We start from the raw sequence: 24,174 nt of genomic DNA, 5'->3' as shown, positions 1-24,174 counted from the left end.
GAAGAAAGTATTTGGAGTGGAAAATAAAAATCCTCTCTCTTATTGATTGTGGACAGAAATAGCTCGGGCTGCTGAAAGCAGTCCCCCATCGAAGGAGCAGAGGCGCGTCCAAGCTGCTCAGATGTGGGGCTCATCCTGTACAGCATCCTCCTGCCGCCCGCAGCACACAGAGAAAGCGGGTGCCCAGAAACCTCACGGCCCTGGGGTGAGGCAGCCCCGAAGCAGAAGGGTTTCTCACCTGCCTGCTGTGGCTCCTGCATAGTTTCCAAGCCTCATATTGTACATCGTGCTATACGCTGGCTGCATCACTAGACACGCTCAGCATGGGAGCCCAGCAGCACAGACAGGGCCCTGGCAGTCTATTAGCAATTAGACAATAAGCTCCCATCATCAATACATCCCGTGTCCCATCCATAACAAATCGCCAGCAGAGAGCATCGGACAAGAGCACCGCTGCCCAGCTGGGCTCACGTGCTGCCCATCCCAGGGACGCAGGCACACGTCACTCCTGCGGGGACCTGGCCACTAAGCTGCTTTAAAAACAGCAACAAGGGAGCAATGTTATTTTAAGCAACTGAATTTTAGCTGTTTTCATTGAATTGTTTCACTTACAACACAAAGTGAGGGGCCAGGGAAGGAGGGCAGGCGAGCCCAGGGTGCCCAGCATGGCCCAGCCTGCGGGGCCAGCAGCCACATGGGCATGGTGCTATGGCTCCCCGCTCTGAGAACTGTAAAAACCAAAGTGCTGGCAGGAGAGTAATTAGTTAAAACTGAGCACATCTGTTGTTAATTAATTCCCAGGCAGGAGGGTTTAACTCTTGCCTTCCCCAGTGGTTTGCAAGGTGGATGGCCAGCATCAGCTTGCATCCAGGGGAAGGCTTGAACTTTGCTTTTCGAGCCCTTTCCAGGGACTTGAGTTGTTCTGGTCTGTCATTCCCACATCCCAGAACCATCCCTCTGATTTTTCAGGAACGCCTGGGACGTGAGCAAGCAGCAAGCACTGCTCAGGGTAGCGAACGTGCCCCAGGGGCTGAAAAAAATCTGGCTTTACCCCTGCCAACATCCAGCCCCAAGGAGCCAGTGGAGAAGGTGGGACTTCTCTGAGGGTAGGTTTGCAGAGCATCACTCTGCAGGGCTGAGCTGCGCTTTTGGGTAGCCCTACACTGGCAACTGCTATTTTATTTGCATTTATCGAAGGCAGCCGTCACTAAAGTACATTCATAGGCGTGAATATCACATACATTCAGCAGTACATCATGCGCCACGAAGAGCCTGGCTCTGCTCCCCATCTCCCCGCTCCGCCTTGCCCATGAGTTTCGAGCTGCAGCGGGTGGATAGAGCCGCTGCTTGGGGACCTGCGCCCTTGGGAGCAGCGTTAGAAGCGTATTTGATGCCAGAGCAAAAGGGGGGAGAAAGTGAGAGGGAGCTGGATGCCTGGGGTACGTGGGGTGTGTGCCACCCCCTTCCCACACCGGGACACAAGCACGCACGGCACGGCCAGCCTGCAGGGCCCTCCCGCACTGGGGGAATCTGTTCCCTATTAAGCCACTCTGGCAGCGCTCGTTACCCCGGCTCTTGGGGAGAGCAGCCCTGCCAGCTCCAACCTCCCTAATTAGCACCACAAGTGAGGCCAGGCTGGGGAAGGCCAGCGCCTCCGTCCCTCCTTGCCAAGGATGCAAAGGGTTTGGAGCAGAGCCTCAGCCAGAGCCCGTGGAAAAGCTCCCACCGACCCTGCGAGCGCTGGACGGGGTGCCGGTTCCGTCTGTCCTGGGGTGGGCAGCGATGTACATCCCCCCCCGGCTCCCTGCTCCACGGCTCAGCCTGGGCGACAGTGCCAGAGCGAGGGCTGAAAGCCCCGATCCACCACCCCAAGTCGTCCCTGCCCTGTCTGGGGTGGAAGAAGGCTGCCCATACCATCCTCTTCCCCTCCATGCACTTGCACTGCACTGGGCTTCGACCGCCCTGAGCTCACTGCTAAAAATAGGTTTCACAGCTGAGCGGCAGTGCTGGAGGGCAGGCAGCCCAGATCCCAAACCAGCCTGTGTCGCTGTGACCAACTGACCCATTTGGCCTCAATTTTTAAGTATTTTTCCCTCCTCGTTCAACTTCAGCCCAGGCAGCAGCCTCGCCGGGGCAGCTGAGCCCCCCGAGGGGCAGCGAGACTCTGGCAGGGGGCTGTGGTCCCTGCATGGCATGGCACAGCACGGCATGGCAGGGTTGGTGCTCTCACGGCAAGGCTGGCAGGGAGTGGGTGGCAGCAGGAGCACCCAGGTCACCCCAAATCAGAGGGCTGCCAGCTCCCACAGCCTCATGCCAACCCTGGGCAGCTGCGCCCACCACAGCCCCGCAGCTGGGAATTTGTGTCATTTATTTTCTTATCTGAAGTCGTGTCCCTGGGACAGACAGGAGCAGCTCGCGGCTGATGGGGTCCCACTGCAGGGCAGAGCCCTGGGAGGAGCAGGGGACAGCGGTGCCATGGGACCGGTTTGTCCCATGGCTGCAGGAGCGGGGCAGGGAGCCAGCGCCAGGCTGCGGGACACCAGGACCTCGACCTGTTCCCCGGAGCGAAGGACAGGGAGTCCTCTCACATTCCCGCTCCTGGCACAAGGACCAAAGCAGCAGCACCCTGGGGCTGTCACTGAGCTGTCCCATCTCCCCACGGCCAAAGAAGCCCTGTGGCCTCTGCGCCAGCCCCGCTGCTCCGTGCCTGCGGCCGGGAGCAGGATGGGGGGTGCAGGCGCAGGGATGGGGGACGTGGTGCGGCTGCGAGCAGCTCTCCCCAGGAGTGACCTGCGGAGCACGTGATGCAGCAGCCCTCGGTCAGAAATGAAGAAAGACCTTTATTTACAGTAACAAACGAAAGGGACAAAAAAAATAAAATACTGTGACGCTTCCCTCCCCTTCTCCCCAGCCCTTCAATGGGGCATTTTCCACCCCCACCCAGCCACGAGCCCTGTCCCCGGGGTGGTGAGATGGGGCCAACAACTGCTGGGGGTCATTTGGCACCAACCGAGCCACCCTGCCCCACCGCCCGCCCCGGGACGCACGTGGGGTCAGTAACAGCTTGGCACGACTCCGGGCTCTCCCCAGCCGGGACGGCTGCCCTGGCCCCCGGCTGCAACCCCGCTGTGGGGACCAGCAAAGGAAAAGCTTCTTCCCGGCCAGCACGGCAGGGAGGGGAGCGCGCTGTGTGTATTGCACTTGGCTGCCGATCTCAGCACCGAGGAGGGGCGGGCGCTGGCAGGATGCATCCCCCAGCACGGGACCCCGCAGCCTGGCTAAAGGCTTCGGCACCTCCCGGTGCCTGGTGGGCTCCCAGCAGGGAGCAAGACTCTGTACTGCGCCCAGCCTTGGAGGTGTCCCAGGGCAGGAGGATGCTCTGTGCCACCCCCAGGGAAACCGGAGCACTGTCCTGAGGCAGCCCCGGTGGTGGCAGTGGCCGTCCCCAGCGCAGGGACCCCGGGGTGGCACCTGCGGGCTCTGCGGGGCGGGCGCTCCTGCTCTCGGCTCAGGTGGCAGGAGGCTCCCGCAGTCCTCGGCAAACCAGCCCGGCGTGGGGAAGAGGTAGAGCGTGACGGGATGCCGGCCGTCCCCGGAGCCCCCACAGCCCTACGGATTCACCCTTCCCCAGGCAGGATCCGAGCCTGGCTCACCGGCTCCAAGGATGAGGTTTGCAATGGGGGGATATCGCTCTCCTCCTTTGCTGGGCTCCGTCTTTCGGTGTTTCACCCTCAGCTGGACCCTCAGCCGCTGCGGGAGAGCCTGGGGGGGACTCACTCCTGGTCCCTCCTGCTGAGTGCGGCCCCTCAGGAGGAGAAGCAGAGCCCGCAGCACTCCATGCAGATCTCCAGGCAGTCGGCCGACTCACAGCAGGCGTCGATGATGCCGCAGTCCATGTCGCAGGGCAGGTCGCAGTCCGCACACTCGCCCGAGTTGCAGCAGCAGCAGCAGATGCAGGAGTCCTCGGAGGTGCAGGAGCCGCAGGTGGCACAGTCCAGCACGATGTTGCAGAGGGTCAGGAACTCGCAGAAGAGGCAGGAGAGGATGCAGTGGACGCAGCAGTCTGCGGAGGAATGGCCAGAGAGTGGGTAGGGGAGAACGACACCACCCACGGCCAGGCTGGGTGAGGCAGTGCCCAACAGATGGATGCTCAGCCCCCAAAGAGTGGAAATCCTCCCTCGGGAATTAATGGAAGGGATGGGAAGAGGGGCTGGGAGCCAGGTACTGCTCCAGGGGCCTCCCTCAATGCCCAGAGACTGACCTTGCTGCTTGGGACGTGCCCAGACCCCAAGAAACACCAATTTTAGAGGACGAGATGACCCCGCTCAGCACCCACCCTGCAGAAGGCTCCCAGGAAGGGAGCTGACTGGCGCCCAGATCTGGGGACCCTGGATGCTACACAAGAGACCCCAAGGGATGGGGGGTCGCAGGAGCATGGCCAGAAAGGGACACCCCCCGGGAGAGCCGGTACCTTCTTGTGCCTCAATAGGGATGTGAGAAGAGGCAGACTTGGAGCTGCCCTTGCTCTTCTTGCTGCTCTGGCTGTTGATGGAGTGGTGCGACTGCAGCTTTCGGTGGGGCTTCTGGGTGCTGGGGAGGGAGCGGAAGACCCCGTTCCCTGCCTCCCCGTTGGCACCGCCTGGATCCGGCCCCCGCCTGGCGCCGTTCTGCAGCAGGTGGGTGCAGGGGCTGGGGGGCTGCGGGGCTGCTCGCACTTGGGGCTGGCCTGGGGGGAGAGCAGCGCCTTACCCCGCCAGCCCCCAAGCGCCCCGCAGCGCTCTGCCGGGGGAGGAACTCGTGCCCGGTCCCCCGCCACCGCACGGGAATCCGGTCCCCAGCTGGGCACGGGGTGGCCTCAGGGGTGGGATGAAGTGATGCTAACAGATGCACGGTCCAAGAGGATGGAGATGGGAAAGGAAATGCAGAAGAAGGGATGCCTGGAGGGAAGGAGACAGGCTCCATAGAGAGGAAGGGATGAAAAAAGAGCAAGAAATAAAGACTTGTCATGAAGATTGTGCTGCAACTGCCAAAACTGAGCAGAGGACCTGGAGGAGGCGGCCCCCGGGGTCCCAGCACTGCCAGCACAGGCAGGAGGGATGAAGCCACCGAGGCCGACCAGAGTGGGTGCAGAGTCATGGCGAGGCACGCTCGCCTCGTGCCAACTGGGGAAGAGCCTGCGGCTGCTTCCAGCTGCGAGCCATCATTCCATGAGGCACTGTCCCACGAGCCCAGGGCATGGCACTGCTGGATGGAGCCCCAGGCCATCCCCAGCGCCCTCCGAAAAGCCAGAGAAGACGAAGTGCCACCAGAGAGCCGGGCTGCTCATCTCCCCAGGACCGCATGAATTGGACGCTTAATTAAAGGGCTCCCCAGCCTCTGGCTGAACTTTTCTGCAGGAGGAGGAAAATAAATATCTGCCCTGTCTGCGCCTCCCTCCAGCCCTCGCACGCTGCAGCCGTGAGAGGCCGGCAGCCCCGCACCCCGCCGGCACGCTGCCGGAGCCGGTGGCGCGGCTCAGCCCTTTGCTCCTGCCCAGCACCGCAGCCCCACGCTGCCGTCCTTCCGCGCTGGGGGAGAGGACTGGGGACCCAGCACAAGGGAGGAGGGTTTGAGCATCCATCCCCCGCCTGCAGCAACACCAATCGAAGCCACAAATAAAATCCTGCCTGATGGTGCTTCGGCCAAAGTTTGATTTTCCTCCCCGTGGCAGTAAACAAGCGATGATTCAGGCAAGAGGCTCGAGGGCAAAGGCACCTCCGGCTGCCGGGAACAGGAGCTGCTTTCTGTGTGGGGTGGCCATGGGGCACAGGGAGACCGCCATGGTGGAGAGGGCACAGACGGTCTCCATCCTGCACCCACCCTCGCCGGCAACAGAAAAAAAATAGATGGAGGTTAAAAAAAACACAAGTGCATGGACTCGGCACCCGGCTCTGCCAGACTGAGCCGGGCTCAGACCGTGGAGGAAGTTTAACCGGGTGCTTGGGTGAAACACTGCGTCTTTGACGCGCTGGGAAGGCAACTTAAAACAACTGGAGCTGAGTGGGAAGAGCAGGCTGGAAGCAGGAGGGGTGGGAGAAGGGCAGAAAGGAGAAATGGAAACCAGGTCTTGGACAAAATGGGATGTGGCCCCCCCAAAAAGAACTCCTGGCGGGAGTTGGCTCCCCATGCACCCCTCTCCAGCGCCCTTGACCACCCGTGCCTGAGTGCGTGCGCCGAGCCAGAGGGCGACCACGGTGCCCTGGGGCTGCCCAGAGCCGCGGCGGGCAGGGGCTGAGCCCACAGGGACCTGCACAGCAGCCCGGCTCGGCAGCATCCGACGGCAGCAAATGCTCTGCAGCTTTGAGCGCTGGGTTTCTCTGGGGGTTTGCAGCAGCATGCAACACGCTCACTTTGGCGTTCTCCATTTCACTGCATTCCTTAGATTAAACTGTTTGTAAATCAAAATCACACTCTGGCTCCAGCAAGTGGCAGGGAGAGGCAGCCAGCAATCCCCCCCTCTAAGTTAAGAAAAACAGCTTCTATTTTTTAGGAGAGCCTTCAACTCACAGGAGCCCAAAGCTCTTCCAAAAGAGACCTCTTCAACCCTTAGGTGGAGCTTAGCTGGAGCAGTGTAAAACACTCCCTAATAACACGGGTGTCAGGGCAGGAGCCCACCCGACGTCCCCCACCACATCCACCCACCAGCACCAGGGTGGGAAACCGGGGCGTTGGGGAAAAGCGCCTGCCTTCGGCTCTTCAACGACCAAAAACCTCCTGGACGTTCACTTTGTGTGTCACACCCGCGATGATGCTCCCGGCACCGCCGCGGTGCAGGCTCAGCTCAGGTTCCCCCATGGCAGCATCACCGGGGCTCGGTGGACAGACGCCCAGAGCACAACGGTCCTTGCCCCACTCTGACCCACCCGGCCACTGGCTCTGCCGAAGGTCCGTCCTCCAGAGCCGCTAACAGGGCTTGGACAAACTGGCACGTCACGGCCGCCTGAGCGGAGTCTGCTGCTCTTGCCTGAAATTCAACACCCGGAGCCTCAAACCCGCAATCCCCACTTCGCTTGCTCCCCAACTGCCAGCAGACTGCCTGACTTCAGCACCGCGGCAGGCTCCGACCCGCAGCGCTGAGCTTCAGGGGAGCCGATCCCAGCGACGCTGGCAACGGACACGACCTTACACCCGACGGCCCCTCGCTGCCTGCTCCCTCCTGACCTTGCCTGTGCCAGACTGGCAGGAAAATGCCCCCATCACCCCCCTCGCCTTGCCGTGGGGGAGCCTAACTGTGCTCCCCAGGTACTGCCGAAGGGGTGGAATTTGCCCCCCGCAAGTGACGGTGACCCCCCCTAACAGCAGCAGCGGGACGCGCTGCGAGCGGTAGGCTGCAAAGCAAGGGATGCCGGAGGCGATGCTCCGCAGGGAGCTGAACCTCATTTCCCAGGGAGGAGAGGGGAAGGCGGGGGGGTTCCCTGCACCCAGCAGCCAGGCAAGCCGGGATGCGTGCAGCCACGTTCCTGCCAGCCTTGGGGCCCGTGGGGCAGCTGCCCCCGGCGGGGTGGGCTGGGGAGGGGGCTGCGCGGGGCCGCGCCATGCAGGGTGCAGCAGGCTGCAGCGTGACTCAGAGGTGCAGAATGTCTGTGGGCAGCCGGCCCAGCTCCCAGATGCTTTGCAAGGGCTCGAGCTCTGGTTGAGGAAACGTGCGCTCTCCTCGCTCCACGTACGCCATCAGGAGCGCCCGGATTTTGCCGTTCCCCTCCCCTTCCCACCCTGCCTGCCCGCTCTTCGAAGTTTGCAACCTCGTTCCCACCCTCCCTCTCCCTGTTGGGAAGCATCCATCCACTTTACGTCCCTTGGAAGGGAACACCGCATGCTCACATCCAACAAAAGGGGAATGGCTGGCTGCATGAGGGGCAGCCTGGGAGCAAAAACCCTTGGATCCAGGCTGGGGGCCAGGGAAAGGATGGACGGCGTGACTCCAGGAGAGCCCGGCCCCCAGCCTCCCACGTCTGCCAGCTCTGCTCTCCTGCTGCTGCAATGGGAAATGGAGCAAGGGCACCCCGGCCCCCACCTCTGCTTCTACCCCACCCCGGTATTTCTCACGGCCGGAGGGACCGGCAGCTCTGCCCCGGCAGAGATGGGGAGGTGCTGCTTGGCTTCACCGCTGCCCCCAGCGAAACCAGCTCCTCGGTGCAGACAGCCCGTCCCATCCCCTGCTCGTTGCGGCTTTGCACCAGCCTCACCCTTGCCCTGGATAAGCCAAGGCAAGAGCTGTCCCAACGGGAGGCATCTCCCTTTGCTCCAGCAAACGGCTGTTGCGCTCCCCTCCCGTGGCTGTGAGCATGGAGCCCGTTCTGCTGGGGCTCTCCCCTCTCGCACTGCAGCTTTGGGGGATGCTCCATACAGCAGCCGGCTCCCTTCCCTGGGGCCGGTCCCTCTTCCCGCCATGGCATCCCAGCAGGACCCTAACACGACCGAGAGCTCCTCCAGCCGCCCGCCCTCCTCCCCCTCTGCCTCCAGGGTCCCGAGGACACGGGCAGCGAGAGGCATCACGGCACTGCTGGATGCCACCCTTCACGCTCCCCAGCTCCTGGTGACTCACATTCAGTTAAAGCTTTTTGCTTTGATGTGGGGAAGAGCAGAGCAAGGAGGAGATGGCTTCTCACTGCAGCTGCCCACCTCTTTAATGAGCCCTGTTACCGGTTAGACGGCAGCAGCCCGAAGGACGGGCACCTGGAGGTGTCCGGAGCTGCACGTGCCGCTGCAGAGGGGAACACTCACATGTCACAGCTTCGGGAGCACCTGCAAGCTCGGTCCGGGGGCCCTTCGTCAGGACTTTTCGGGACTCATCATCTTCCAGGGGTTTCTCCTTCAGTGCTGCAGGGCTGGCAGGGGGGCGGGCGGGCGGCCGGGGCTCTGCCGACGGTGCCGCTGGCGTCTGCCTCGGCGAAGGGCGCGAGGTCTCGCCCGCCTCTGCAAGAGAAACGGGGTTGGAGCTGAGCAGCCTGGGGTACACCGTGCCGCGGGCAGAGACCCCAGTCACCCAAATCCACAGCAACCCGCAGCACATCCCCAACTGCTGCAAACGGTGCCGGTCGGTGCTTTGGGACCCTGATTTTGGGCATGAGCCAAATCCTGCCACCCCTGTTGCTTTTGCAGTCCAGAGTACACAGTGAGGGGGAAGAGCTGGAGCACTAGCAAGGATTTTGGGCTGCTGGGGATAAGCATTGGGGCTGCATCACCGTGCAGCCGCTCACCCCGCTGCAACGCCAGCAGTTTGGCAGCACCCTCCCAAAAAAAACCTTCCCAAGGTCCCACATTCCTTCTCTAAAAAGCCAGGGGATCTGGTTACACTTAGCGGTTCAAGCTGGATTTTTCATCCCCCCTTCCCATGAAAGGGCCACTGTCTTCCCTGCAGGAGCCAGCTGCCACCTCCCCTCACGTTTCTGCTTGCTCTGGGGCAGGAGCAGCCCCTGCAAGACCCCCTCGATGGGGTGAGCACAACCCAAAATAAGAGCCGTTTTATTCCCCGTGGGGATAAACCCTAACGCCGCATACCCCCATGCAGAAACGCAGCGAGGAGAAGGCATAACCCCCTCCTGCAGAGCCAGCGCTGGGGGCTGGCTGCCCCCCCGGCAGGGTGTCGGGGGGGGCTGTGGGGTGCCTGGGGGGGGCTGCGGGGTGCTCAGTGCGATGCTCTACGCTCCCCCACCCACTGCGAGCCCCCTCCTCAGCGCTCCATGCCTCTCCCCATCCCCTCTCCCCGGAACCCGGAATAGCAACCGCTTGCACAACAGGGGCTGGACCGCACTTTATATAAAACTAAATTATAGCTTGGGCGAAGGGAGGGAGACCAAAGACCCATAATTGCCCTGGCTATAACAAGAGGTCCTACACGCAGGCAGGCAAGGGCGGGTGGGGGGAAGAGAGACCTCGGACACTTCATTATACTCAATATAACAAGAGGTCCTACAAGCAGGAGCCGGGGAGGAAGGCAGGCAGACCTCACACGTATAATTATAGGGACTATAACAAGAGGTCCTACAAGGGAGGCGGAGGGCCCCATCCGCACCCCGGGGTCGGCAGGAGCCTGGACATGCTGCAGAATGGCTGCAACCAGCCCGGAGCGACGCTCGCTCAGCTCCCAGCTCCGCTACACCCCACATGCTCACCCATCTGCCTCAGTTTCCCCACAGGACCACCCTCTCCACACTCCCCAGGATGCTGATCCAGCCCGGGGCACCGGAGCTCCTGCGACGGGGGGTTTGCTGGGAAGGAAAGCTCATCCCGATGCAGAGCCCTGCTCGTGGCTCTCTGCTCTCCTGCAGGACGCTCCCACAGGCAGGGTGACTTTGGGGCTAAACCAAAGGAAATTCAGCAGCTCCAGCTGAATTTTGCACAGCAATGTTGGCTCCAAATCCCAAGCGGAGTGGGTGTATGTGAAATTTCCTCCCAGAAAGGAGAAAACTCATTCCCATGCCCCTCTGAAAGCCCAGGACAAAACAGAGAGAAGAGAGCAGGCCGTCAGCTACCTATAGGTGTTTGCGCACAGGCATGGTGTATAGGTGAATAATAACCACATGTTGCTGCCCCCACGTCCTCCGTCATGTCCCAACCTGGACCAGCCTGAGTCAGACCTGCGGCATTCAGTCAGCACCTGATCTAAAGCCTGTTAAAGCCAGGCATGAAAACCCCGACGGCTGAGGAGCTCTGGACAAAGCCCTGAGTCAGAAGGACCCGGTGCAGAGCACAGAGGGTGCAGCTCCCGCGCAGTCCCCGGGAAGGGATCTGAGCTGCCGGGCATCGGCGTAGCCGGGTTGCTGCTCCAGTTTCCGCTATGAGATGCCTGGAGCATGCTGTGCTCAGGGCTTAAAAATCAACAGCCAAGACTTTGGGCTTGCCCAGAGCAGCCCCATCACAGCCAGAACCCCTGCCCTGCTCTCGCCCCCCGAGGTCAGAGCTCCCCTCCGCAGCAAGTGATATCCACTGGAAAAAAGCTGGAAAATCAGGTGCTGCAGCAGGAGAAGGGCTGGCTCTGTGCATGGGGAGAGCTCCAGCTGATCCCTGCCTTCTGCCATGGCCACCCCGCGCTGCCTCCGTCACATCCTTTGCCCACCCCGTGCCCATTCCCGAGGGGCTGAGGACAAGGATGGTCTGTTTAGACCCTGAGCTCTGCGAGAAAGCTGCGGCACTGGGCTGCACGGATGGCGAGCGTGCCAGTCCACCGACTATTGGGACAAGGTTCGTTTTTGCCATGTCCACTTCACCCATATAATTACCCTGCACAACAAGAGGTCTCACACACAACCACAGCGATGCAGGGAGGAAGATGGCAATTAAATTAACTCCCACTGGAACAAGCTGGCCAGAAGAGAGACAAAAATAGACAGGAAAGAAATTTGGGTAAGCTGGTCCTTCCCTGCCTTACACAGCCTCGCTTCCCTGCTGCTGCGCGTCCGTGGAGAGCGTATGGATGGAGCTGACCCCCAAGTGCATGGCATCCCCTGGGACTGAGACGGAGAAGGGCTGCGTCTGCCCTCGTGCTCGCAGCCTGACCGCGGGGCAGGGCTGGGGGCAGCCAGACACGCGTGGGCTCGGCACAAACCCTGCAGGCTCCTGCCCACAGCTCCCTGCCTGCGCTGCTGGTTTGCCGGCTCTGGGCACTTCCCAGGCACCTTTCGACCCACGGAGAAATGCAGTGGGAATGCAGAGGGAAGTGCTTGTGCACCGGGCATGCCGTGAGCACAGCAGCTCCCAAACAAGCCTGGCAAAATGCAGCCAAGGAAGAGGCATCACCCCGATGGCACAGGGAGAGGTGGACAGACAGACCGACCCCCGGCACTGGCACTGCTGCTGGGGCACAGGCTCATCCCAAGCTGCTGGGCTCCCCCTCCTCCTTTAAATACCCCCAGCCCCTGCTCGCAGGGGTGCTCACGCTGCTCTGCTTGGCCCTGCCAAGCACCTTTACAGACCAGGACGGGCAGCTCTGCAGGGGTCCCGTGCAGATAATCCTTTGCCCCCTTGGCTGCGTGCCCTCATCTCGCACAAAGCCCCCGAGAGCGGGGTTCCTGCTCCCCAAACCACACTAAGCTGAGCAGAGAGGGTGAGTGGGGAAAGAGGCGTGGGGCAAAGCAGCTCTGTCCCCCCATCACTGGGGCCTGGCAGGGGGTCCCCCGGCAAGGCGATGCCCTCCCCGGGGGTCCCCTGTCCCCACTGCCACCAGCGCAGGGACCGGCTCCTTCCCTCCCCTGCTATCACCCTGCTGCTGCCAGAACAAGACCAGGCTTGAGCTAAAGTCTGCCAGCTTTAAAAGCAACTGCAAGCCCAGGCAAAAGGCAGACGAAGCCCTAAGGAGAGCCGTCCGTCCGGATGGGACATCCGTCCCCTTCCCCACCTGCACCCCCGTAGCAGCTGCACCCCCAGCCCTTCCCAGCTGGGGCAAACGCTCATTGCGTGGCGGAGAAACAGCCCGGGATGAGAGTCCAGGTCTCTGCTCCCCCATGCTGCACCACCTTTTGTAAAATACAAGGGAGAAACACAGGTAACGTGGCACAGGGAGAGCGACTCACGTGTTTTGTTTGTGAGAACAGAGATAATAAGGCATTTAACAAGCCAGGCTCCAAGAAATCACAGCTCTGCCGCAAGGTACAACAGATTAGAAAGCTGATAGACATGGAGCTACTTTCCTTGCCTCCTGCTAACCAAGCCTGGGAGATGCACGCAGGTCAGGTTTTCTGACCATTCTCCCCATTTACAAAGTCCAAATCCACCCATCATAAAAGCCCCAAGACATCACTGAGCTCCAAAGTCCACCAAGCACCGCAAGGGTTGAGGAAAAAGGAGGTAGGAAAGGAAGATATAAAGAAGCTGTAAGGTTTCATCGGCTTTAACCGAGTATCTTGTAATACTCTTGCGAAGTCAAATGTACAAAACACCCCTCCGGGAGCACTTTGCATCACCAGTGTCTGCAGGAGCTTCTGGGGCAACCACCAGACATTGTCCCTGATTAGGGGAAAAAGTATTTGTGCTTTGGGTGGGAAGCGCGCTTAATTCCCGATGAGCTTGCAGGACTGAGCTCACCCATCCCCAAAAAGCTGGACAAACAAAAGGCAAGAGCAGCGTGTCCGGGACGGGGCAGAGCAGCTCCAGCAGCACAAACAAGAGCCACACCGCAGGCAGCACGGCCACAGCATCTCACGGCTCACAGGGACCTGCGGGTTTCCTTCTCTGCAGCTGGTGGCGGTGCCCAGACCCCCAGCTGGGAAGGCACGGAGGATGTGGGAAGAGGCAAAGCCGGAGCCGTGCTTTTGGGTCAAACCCACCCAGGCTGTCCCACGGCTCCTGCTCAGCTTTCCTGAGCTGTAGCTTAATGCAACAGATGATCTGCCTGGCTGCTTGGGATCTCTGATTTATCTGCCCCTCTTCTACCCAAGTGCCTTTGGCTCAAGAGGAAGAAATCTGGTGACGGGAGAGGGACACCTCGCCATCGTGGCACGTACCCGTCACCACTGCCCCACATGCTGCAGCCAGCGACGGGAGAGAAAAATGCCTCCGACACACCGCAGCTAAAGACAGGCGTGGACTGGTGAGCTCAGAAGCAAATCCTGCCTTTTCAGGAGGCAGCCTGTTTGGATTAGGTGGTGTCAACCCATTGCAAAAGGGAGGGAGAAGTGTCTCGACATGTCTGGACCCACATCTGAGCTCTTCTGGACCTGAAGGGCTTCCAAACCTAACGCCGTGGGTCACAACTCCTGCCGACGTGGAGGTGCTCAGGAGAGTCTCCCGTCCCCCCTTCTCTCTCCCTTTAATCCCTCAGGAATGGCTGGTCAGGGATGAGACAATGTTGGATGGAGACACAAACAGAGACTGTCTAGCGAAGCATTTGCCATTAACAACACACTACCTTGCAGCAATATTTAGTTTGGGAGCTTTCTAATCTGTTTTATGCAGATAAAATGAGCGTGTAATCTCTCTTGGTTTTCCCGTACGCACTGCCTGGCCTGACCAGGTGCCTGTCTGACCTATTCAAGGGATATTTTAGAGCTTGATTAAGTGGTTTCAAGTGCAGAAGAGATGGCACTGAAGCAAATCCTTCCAATCCCACGAGCCAGGCCGGAGGAGAGGAAAGCAAAATTCTGGTTTGAAAGTTTGCTCAACTGGGAAAAATCCAAATGGCTTATTTACATTCAGTCTGAAATTAATGCACTAAAGCATTTTCAGATTCTATGATATTCAGGGAAAGGAAAAAGAGGGTGGGAGGGGAAGGAGGGGAAATGCCCAGTGCTCCTGAGCACGCCCGGGACACATCCAGCACAGCTTTGCTTCCCTCCCAGAAAGTGTTTGCCCCAGTGTCTCTCTGCTCACCTGGGCAATGCTTTGGATAAACAGTTCAGTTCTGGGACAATGAAGAATCCGGTCTAAAAAATATTGGTTTCTATGAAAAGTTACTTCCTAAATGCAAAAAAGCAAAACAAAGCAAAAAAAACCCACAAAACCCCAAATAGCTTGCCAGCCTGGGAGTTGTTATTATTTGTTATTTATAGCCATTGGGTGGGTAGGAAGAGAGGAATTTCGGGCCGGCCAGACAGGCCAGGACCAGCGCCTATCCAGTCCATCCTCGTTTGCCATGCGACCTCGGCTGAAAGCTCCTCCGGCAACAAAATCCCGACCCCATTGCCAAGGTGTCCCTACAAATCTCACCACCCAAAGGTCCTCGTTGGCCCAAGCGGCTCCTGCAAAGGAGGCACAAACCAACCCTCATGGAAGGATTGCTCCTACCCGAGAGCAAGGACACCAGGGCGGTGGGGATAACCCTCGAGGAGGGGTTGCAGGGAAGGTAAGAAATCAAATCACTGCAAGACGCATGCACCTCTGTCACTGCAGCAATGGCGAGGAACTACTCCTTACGCAGGAAGAGTATATTTAACACATGTATTAAGGCAGCATTCAGGACTGCCTCGCACCCGAAGAAGCAATCTCTAAGCCTAAACTGAAGACAAGGGACAATGCCGCTTGCCCCAGGACACAAACCAGACCCGGCACGACCAGGTTTCTGCCAGGCCAGCCCATCTCCCCGCGTCAGGCCTGGGCTCCGCCTAAACCACAGTGCAACGTACAACATCCCAAACACGCCGTGGGGCCAAGGAGTGGAGAAAAATGATGGGGAAAAACAAAGGGACAAAGACCCGGCCTGGGGTCGAGTCAACTTTCATTGACTTTGAGGAGCACCATGCCGGCTCGGCACTCCCCGGCGCAGGCTAACCCCCGAGCTGGCCAGCGGGATGTAAAACCCCCATGCCACGGGAGCCGGGCATGGAGGAAGGATGCAGGAGGAGATCCTGCGACATCTTGCAGGAGGAGATCCTGCGACATCTTGCAGGAGGAGATCCTGCGACATCTCGGGTGTCCTTAAGGACAAGCAATTACCCTTGAAGCCTGGAAAGCGGCTAACGCGATGCCTATCAGATCCAAGGAGATTCTGGGAATTACAGAGCAAGGAGCCACATGGCTGTGCTGGGGAAAATTATGGAGAGTCTAATTAAGGACCATGCCAGTACAGTAATTGCGTAACCTTACGGGGTCAAACCAGCACAGGTTCTGCCAGGGAAAATTTGTGTCTTTCTAACCCGCTAAGAGTCCTTAAAAAAAGTTAATTGAAGAGCAGATAAATGTGAGCTGGTGGACATCATTATTAACAAGAATAATAATTTGCACTTATACAGCACCTTTCATCCTGAGACCTACCCCGCGTACAGTTTTAAGCCAGTGCCCATCATACATTACCTGATCTCCATGTATTTTACATTAGCACAGCTGCAGCTCTAAGCCGCTGTGAAATGGAACCTTATCACCGCTCGGCCCAGCGGGGAAACTGAGGCACGTAAAAGGGATTTGCCCAAAGCGACATCCTGTGGCAATGGAGCCCAAAACTTTGCAGTCCCGGTGCTCAACTTCCCGCTGGCGTGCACACTTGCTAGGTTGGGGTTTCTTCTAAGCACAGACCCCAAAGCAGCTTTGGAGGAGCTGCAGCGTGGCCTGAACGGGGCCGGGGCGAGGTGAAAACAAGCGCTTCTGCAAAGGTCGGGGCACGGCTTGCGGGGCAGCAGCATGCCGGCTCGCTGAAGGAAGGCGCCGAGGCCGGCCAACAATGAAGCCATTTGGGTGGAGCGAGTAATTGCTCCTGGAGTCAGCGAGTCAACCTGCTTCCTCGCGACGCAAAGGCACAGCCGCTGCGGGGGACACGCCGCGTCGGCAGCCCAGCCCTGGCAGCGAAAGCGGCCGAACCGGGTGAGCACCGTCCTGCCCGGGGCACGGCCGCCCGCACCAGGGGAAGGAGCCGGCACCGGGAGCCTCCTGCGCACCCACGGGGAGCACCCCGAAAGAGGATGGGACTGGGGTGAAAGGGCTTCCCGAAGCTACTGCCTGCTCCCTGATCCGCCCCATCGCAGAGCCGGGGAAAGACAGCGGGACAGCACCGGAGCGAGGGGGCTGACCGCTCCCCCCAGGTCAAATACCAAATTCCACAGGGCTGCCAAAGCCCACCTGAAGATCAAACGGAGATGGGCAAAAGCATGCGTGCGTGTGGTTGCAGTGGGAAAAGCCTGAAGAGTGGGATTTGGGGGAAAAAAAAAAAAAAAACCCTCCCCAATTACCCCATCCCTGCTGCTATGCAATAGCTCACTTCCACCAGTGCAACCCACGGGCAGCACCCGGGGGCACGCGGGAAGGGGCTGCCGGCACCGGGAAGGACCAATGTGGCTCCATCCCACACCAAACCCCACAGCCCCGGGAGGCTGCCGGTGCCCATCCCGCAGGACGGCCCAAGCAAGGCGGAGATCTGGGAAAAAATCAGAAAAACTACAGAAAACGCCCAGAGGAGAGCTTGGGTTTCTGCAACTAATAGACTCTAGCAGCCACTTTCCAAGGAAATTCAATAAGGAGCTGGAGCGGGACCGGGACGCCGGGGTGGCAAGAGGCAGAGCCACGAAGGGGCTGCTTTGTTTTGCTCAAAACCAGAAACATTTGAAAAAAGCCAGAAATCTGCCTTTTTTTAGGTTTTTTGAGTTTTGTTGTTGTTGTTCAAAGAAAAGAGGAAAAAAAAAAAAAAAAGCAGCATTTTCATGAGCAGACAAGAAACTTTGAAAGAAAACCAGAAACGAATCTTTTGGTGCAAGAAGTCTATCTGGGGTAAAAAAAAAAAAAAAAAAAAATCGAATTTTGTTTCTTTTAGGGCTTTTTTTTCTTTGGTTCCTTTGCACTTACAGGAGAGCTGCATACAAATCTGCAACCAGGTGCATTTAAATCAGTCCTAAGACAAGCAAAGACCCTTTTATTTTGACCTTGAAGGGGGTTGCCTTTGTTTCTGCCCCCCTCCCAGGGCAGGACAGAGTCCCAGTAACGGGTACCTGAGTGACGGTGGCACCGAGTCCTGCCCAGCCTCCCCTGCTCGGGGCACCCATGGGTGCTCAGGACCCTGAGCAGGGTGGCAGCACCCTCGCGCAAGCAGCCGGACCCCGGTATTTCAGATGAGCGGGGCAGAGCTGCTCGCAGCTCTGAAGGCTGCGTTGTTGGGGCTGCAGCACACAACAGCTTTCCGCCTCCTGTTACACCTCGGGGCAAACTCCTTGGGAACAGGCAGAAAGAATTAAAGGAAAAAAAAGTGCGTGAGCGTCCTGTCCGGCTCCGAGCAAAGAGCCGCTGAGCTGCCAGCGCCTGCGGCCAAGCCGGGACACAGACACGGAGCGGGACACGGAGGGGGGACGCGGTGGTGGCCCCACGTAGCAGATGTCCTGCTGGGAAGGGAAAGAAGGGAGGCGGGAGTGAGCAGAGTCAATCCCGAGGGAAAGGTTTTTCTTCTGGAGATGGATTTGCCTCAAGCATCTTTACACGGGTTTGCTTCCAATAAGGAAAGCCCCTCTCCCACTGTCCCTGTTCTCCCTCCTCTTCCTCCCCGTGAAGGGAAGGAAGGACAAAAATAATCTCATTAGCCAAAGGGCTTTCTGGTTTTCTCCTGTTTTCTGTTAATTCCTCAAAAAAAAAAAAATTCTACCCCACCTACTCCACACAGGCAGACAATCGCCTCTCCTCAGCGAGGCTCCTCTGCAAACTACCTGTGGCTATTTCGAGGGTTTGGGTTGCAACGTGCCCGTCCCTCCTGGGCGGGAGGAGGCTGCGATGGCACCGCGCCCATCTCCAGAGATGCCAAGGAACAAACTCTGGGAAACGGGCTTCGTCTCAGGCTGGGAAATAAGACGAAGCACAGCAATGCCAACCCGACACAGCCCACAACGCACTAACTTGGGCCAAACCACTCTGGCACCTCAGTTTCCCCATTTATTTCACAGGCTCAGGGTTACCAAATTATCTGGTCTAATTTGCAAAGCATCAGAAAGGGAGTCGAGCAAAAATTCCCAGACTCCGTGGTGCGTGACAGAGCCCCTGGATGCTGCCCAAGCAATAATGGCTCTGCACCGAAACGTCACGAGGCCAAACAAGCACAAAAGACAAACCGGACCCTGTCCATTCATTGCTCACCAAAAAAACAAGGAAGAAAGAAACAAGTTATGCGAGCAAGAATTTAGAGCTCAAGACATGCAACCGGAAAGCTGCTCTCCGAGACAGGACGGGGATATTCTCTCAGCATGAAATTTGGCCCCTGGAGCCTGGGCAGATGGAAATCGAGGGTGTCCTGGAGACCCCCTTGGGACCCCCATGGCTGCACGCCGTGAAAGTGGGTCCCAAGGAGGCCAGTCTGGTGCAGCTCTGCTCGGGGGCGCCCACCCTAGCTCCACGCTCCCCTCCGGGAGGAGCTGGGGAAGAGGGGGTGGGGTAGGGACTGCTTTGGGCTGGAGGTGACACCCCTCCACCATGGGCACACCACATCGGGCACCCACGGGAGCCCCCGGGCTCCCAGACGTTGCACACCTCGGCCGGGCCCCGCCGCTCCTGCTCAGGACACCGGTACGACCGGGAGGCTGAACCATGCTCTACCTACACGCTGCTGCGGTGCAGCCAGGGCTCAGAACGGGGAAAAACTGCAAGGCCATTTTTTCCAAAGCATTTAGCCCGTTTCTGAACTACTTTTTAATATAACCTACACTTGATCTTAGTGCACAGCGTTCCTCCTAACCCAGGCTGGTGGCAAGTTCCCGTGTGAAAGCTTTTTTGCACGAGGTCCGTGCATTAACAGTTCCCTGTTTCCCACCTGGAGAGGAAAGCAAATGGAAGCAAATCCACAGAAATAAGCTCTGCACAAGCCCCTGCAGCTGTCTCAGCCCCAGGACTCGGCTGCAGCACAAAGCAGCATAAGAGTTCAGCCGGGAAGCGGAGCCTGCAGCATCCAGCTGGAAAAGCAGGGGGAAGAGAACAAGAGGATGTATTCTCTGAAACTTGGGCCCAGCCACGCTGCGGGCCAAAGCCAACAAGAGGAGGGATCCAGCTGTGCTAAGCTGGGTTTCTGTGCATCACGGTGCCCGGTGCTCCCGTGGCACAGCTCCTGCCCGCTCAGCCTGCTGCCCAGCAGCCGCTTTCGGAGCACGCAGGGAGCTGGTCTCAGGGTGGATTTGGCCCCTTTTGTGTCTGGTCCGACAGCGTATGCTGTCGGGGTGTTTCACCTCTTGCCGTCAGCTTCCTGCTCCGGCATTTTTTTTTTTTCCTCGCATCGGGACTTTTAATGCAGTTTCCGCACGTGAACCTTGGCAGGGACCGACCCCCATGGGACACCAGCACAGGTCCTCTGCCCCGAGCAGAGCCACCACACCACCTGGACAACTCGAAGGGCTCAGCTTTGCCCCATGGAAAAAGTGAGGATCCCCAAAACTTTTCCATCCACTTCTCCACAGCCTGATCCTGGCCCCCTGCATCCCACCCAAGAACCCCAGAGAGTCGCTGCAGGGTGGGGAAGGGGCCCCGCCAGCCCCAGCCCAGCCCCCCCAGGCTGCAGAACAGCCCCCACCCCTTGCACCCGTCCCTCGGGGGGGGGGTTAACCCCTTCAGCTTGCGCTGGCCCCCGCGCCCCGCCTGCCCTGCGCGCTTGGACGAGTTACAGAAACCTCTGCAAAGTTTGTGCTGCGAACTCCCTCCGGGCTCGCCTGCATCAGCTGTGCTCACACCGAGCCAGGCACACGCACACGGTCGGGGTGCACACACGCACACAGTCAGGGGTGCGCAGCCATGTACACGCACACGGTCAGGGGTGGACATGCACATGGTCAGGGATGCACAGCCATGTACACGCACACGGTCAGGGGTGCACACACGCACACGGTCGGGATGCACACACGCACACGGTCAGGGGTGCACAGCCATGTACACGCACACGGTCAGGGGTGCGCAGCCATGTACACGCACACGGTCAGGGGTGCACACATGCACACTCAGCCATACACAGCCATGTGCATGCACACGGTCAGGGGTGCACACACGCACACGGTCAGGGGTGCACAGCCATGTACACGCACACAGTCAGGGGTGCACACATGCACACACTCAGCCATGCACAGCCGTGTACACGCACACGGTCAGGGTGCATACACACACACACGGTCAGTGGTGCAGAACCATGTACACGCACACGGTCAGGGGTGCACACACGCACACTCAGCCGTACACAGCTGTGTACACGCACACGGTCAGGGGTGCACACACGCACACTCAGCCATACACAGCCGTGTACACGCACACTCGGACCTCCCCAGCCACGCGCTCAGGCATCCCCCCACGCCGTGCACACCCACAGCCACGCACACACACACCCCCCAATCCACCCCCAGCCGTGCACGCGCTCCCCCGTACACCCCCCCCAGCTGTGCACACCCATGCAACCCCCACACCCACGCACCCCCCCTGCTGTGCACCCCCAGCCCCACACACACACTCCACCCCCCCCACCCCATGCGCACGCACGGTCCCCAGCAATGCACCCCCCGCGGGGCACCCCCCGGCCTTGCACCCACACCCCCCCAGCCACTCACACACACATGCATACCTGTATGTATACATCCCCCCGCCGAGCACCCCCCCAGCTGTGCACACCCCCCCCACCCACTCTCTCCGCAGCCGTTCACCCCCCGGGCAGCACCCCCACGACCACCCACTGCCCCCCAGCCGTGCACCCCCGGACAGCACCCCCCCCACACCCACTTCACCCCCAGCTGTGCACCCCCAAGCAGCACCCCCACGACCACCCACTGCCCCCCAGCCGTGCACCCCCGGACAGCACCCCCACACACACTTTACCCCCAGCTGTGCACCCCCGAGCAGCACCCCCACGACCACCCACTGCCCCCCAGCCGTGCACCCCCGGACAGCACCCCCCCCACACACTTTACCCCCAGCTGTGTACCCCCGAGCAGCACCCCCACGACCACCCACTGCCCTCCAGCCGTGCACCCCCCGGACAGCACCCCCCACCCACTGCCCCCGAGCCGTGCACCCCCGGGTAGCACCCCCCCACCCAGCCGTGCACGCCCGGGCAGCACCCCCCCAACCCAGCCGCGCACCCCTCGGACAGCACACCCCCCTCCAGCCGGGCACCCCTCGGACAGCACCCCCCACCCAGCCGGGCACCTCCCACCCACCCACTGCCCCCCAGCCGTGCGCCCCCGGACAGCACCCCCGTCCATCCGTGCACCCCCGTGGCAGCACCCCTCACCCAGCCGGGCACCCCCCACCCAGCCCGGCACCCCCCATCCGTGCACCCCCGGGCAGCACCCCCCCACTCAGCCGGGCACACCCCCCCACTCCCCCCCCACCCAGCCATACACCCCCGGGCAGCACCCCCCCCACCCAGCCATGCATCCCCGGGCAGCACCCCCCCACCCAGCCATGCAACCCCCACCCACTCCCCCCCCACACCCGCGCACCGCGGGGCAGCACCCCCCCACCCAGCCGTGCAACCCCCCCTCCACTGCTCCCGAGCCGTGCACCCCCGGGGCAGCACCCCCCACCCACCCGCGCCCCCCGGGGCAGCACCCCCAGCACCCCCCAGCTCCCCGGGGCAGCACCCCCAGCACCCCCCAGCTCCCCGGGGCAGCACCCCCAGCTCCCCGCGTACCTGGCGGCGGGGCCGGCTCTGCTCGGCGCGGCTCCGGGCGGCTCGGCCGGTGGCTGCCGGCCTGGGACATCGGAGAGGGGCGCGGCGGGCAGCGAGGGCTGAGTGGGGGCCGCCGGCCCCGCCGCCCCGGGCGCCGCGCTCACCTGGGGCCCCGCGGGGCCCCGCGCCTCGGCCCGGCCCCGCGCCCGCCCCCGCCCCGCATCCCCCGGCCCCGCAGCGCCCGCCGCGCCCGGCCCCGCCGCTCCGGCGACCTATAACGAGCCGGTCGGGGCCGCGGGGCTGGCTTTGGGGCTGGCTTTGGGGCTTTTTTGTTTTTTTTCTTCCCCCAATTCCTTAAAAAAAAAAAAAAAAAAAAAAAAAAAAGGCAGCGAGAACAAACAAACAACCACCGCGTCCGCCGCGCTCCGCGGAGCGGGAGGGGGAGGAAAAGTTTCTTTTGGGGGCTGGAGCAGAGCCGGGGAGGGGAGAGGCGCAGGGCAGGCAGAGGTTGCTTGGCTCCCAGGGCCAGCCTCGAAATTGGGATTTCTCAGCTTTGCTGCGCTTTCGGCTCAGCGTTGGGTTCCCCCCCCCCCCCCCCCCGCTAAAAGTGTGGGTGGGTGGGGGGGAGCAGTGGGATTAGTGGGTCTGGGAAAGTCCCACCACGCTGCGGCAAAGCCGTGCTGGGGACCCTCGGGTGGGTGCTCCAGGCCGCCCGCTCCACACCCGGGTGGGGAAGCAAAGGGGGTGCTTTTGTTCCTGACTGCTGGCACCCTCTCGGGAAAGCCTCACCCCTCCCTGCCTCAGTTTCCCAAACTGGTAAATGAGGTTCAGCTCCTTGGGGTGGTGCCTGGAGGAGCTGGGATCGGAGGTGACCGCGTTGCTGCCGTCACCAGCCCCGAGAGCGATGCCGTGAAACCGAAGTTTCAAGCGGTAGCAGCACTTCCCAAGTGGGCCAAGCCAGGGTTCGCTGCGTTTGCTCCAGCGCTGTGTCCCTGCAGGGTCCCCACGAGGATTCGTCCTCGTGCAGAGCGTCATGTAAGACCCAGTGGGACATTTTCAAAGTTGTTTTTTTAATAACACTGCTGTGTTTTCCTGCATTTAAAAAGCCCAGCCATTGCAAAGCGTACAAAGAGAGGCTACAAGCGCTCTGGGCTCGGCTGGAGCCACGCTGCTGCCAGCGTGAGCCTGGAGCTGAACCAGCCGGCAGCTCGGGGCGCTGCCCTCCCTGCCCTCCCCTGCGGCGCGGGGCCGGGGGGTCACCGCAAGCCGGCACTTCCCTCGGTCACCGCTTCCCAGACACGCCGGGGGTCTGGGCGACGGCTCGATTTTGCAATCCAGAGCTACGGCTCCGGGTTCCCAGAGCAGGACTGAACCCACGGGACAGCCCTGGGTCACTCCCCACCTCCCGCTTCTTTCCTGCCTGGTGATGCCATAACCCTGCTGCCGTCGGGGCTGTCTCCTACGCTGTGGTGCAGCATTTAGTGTGGCGAGGGATAAGGGGCACTGAGACGGCACCACCGTGGCCACATGTAAAGGAAATGGGTCGGGAGAGGGAATATGGGGCAGCCTGGGGCACGAAGCGGGACTGGAGGGATCCGATGTGCTCAGGATCTTTTTGAAAGCTTCAGCCTAAAGCCAGGGAGATGGAGAGGCTCGTGCAAGACCTCAAGAATCAGTCTGTTTTAAAGCCAAGTTGTCACTACCGTTCGTGCCTTTTAGATAATCCTTCCCAGAGGAGCGTTCCTGCCTGCACCCTACGGCGGCCCTAAAATCCTGCTCTTGGAGCTGCGTCCTCCCGAGAGCCAGCCAGCACCATCCTGCCCACCCTGCCGTGCCGGGCGCTGCACATCGCAGTCCCTGCTTGGCAGGTTGGGAAAACAGGGACCCTGACACGGACAGAGCCCCGATTGCTCCCTGCCCGGGCAGCAGTGGTGCACGGGGTGCAGCATGGGGTGCAGCACGGGGTGCAGCATGCGGTGCAGCGCCATGCAGGGCCATGCACGGCTATGCAGCTTCCTTCCCGGGGGCAGCGTGCCTGCCGCAGAGAGCCTTTCTCTGCGCGTCGATGTTACTGAGGGTGAAGCATCGATTGACACCACGATGCCCCGTCCCCGGGGGGACCACCCTGGCACAGGTCACCCCGCCAGGACGCAGCGGCT

General features: G+C 60.7%; 1 protein-coding gene across 1 annotated transcript; it reads right to left on the bottom strand.

Annotated features, from left to right (window-relative positions):
- Positions 1-3,806: 3,806 nt before the first annotated feature.
- On the bottom strand, positions 3,807-23,050 carry MDFI (MyoD family inhibitor). The gene is given in 6 exon segments (XM_075722554.1): positions 3,807-4,063; positions 4,472-4,726; positions 8,764-8,955; positions 9,488-9,554; positions 9,556-9,606; positions 22,805-23,050. Coding segments are annotated over 6 exon segments (1,068 nt in total).
- Positions 23,051-24,174: the final 1,124 nt, after the last annotated feature.

This window comes from Pelecanus crispus, chromosome 17, assembly GCF_030463565.1.
Source record: "Pelecanus crispus isolate bPelCri1 chromosome 17, bPelCri1.pri, whole genome shotgun sequence".
Classification (NCBI taxonomy): domain Eukaryota; kingdom Metazoa; phylum Chordata; class Aves; order Pelecaniformes; family Pelecanidae; genus Pelecanus; species Pelecanus crispus.
The sequence above is the reverse complement of the archived record's forward strand: the minus strand, read 5'-3'. Positions and strand labels throughout refer to the sequence as shown.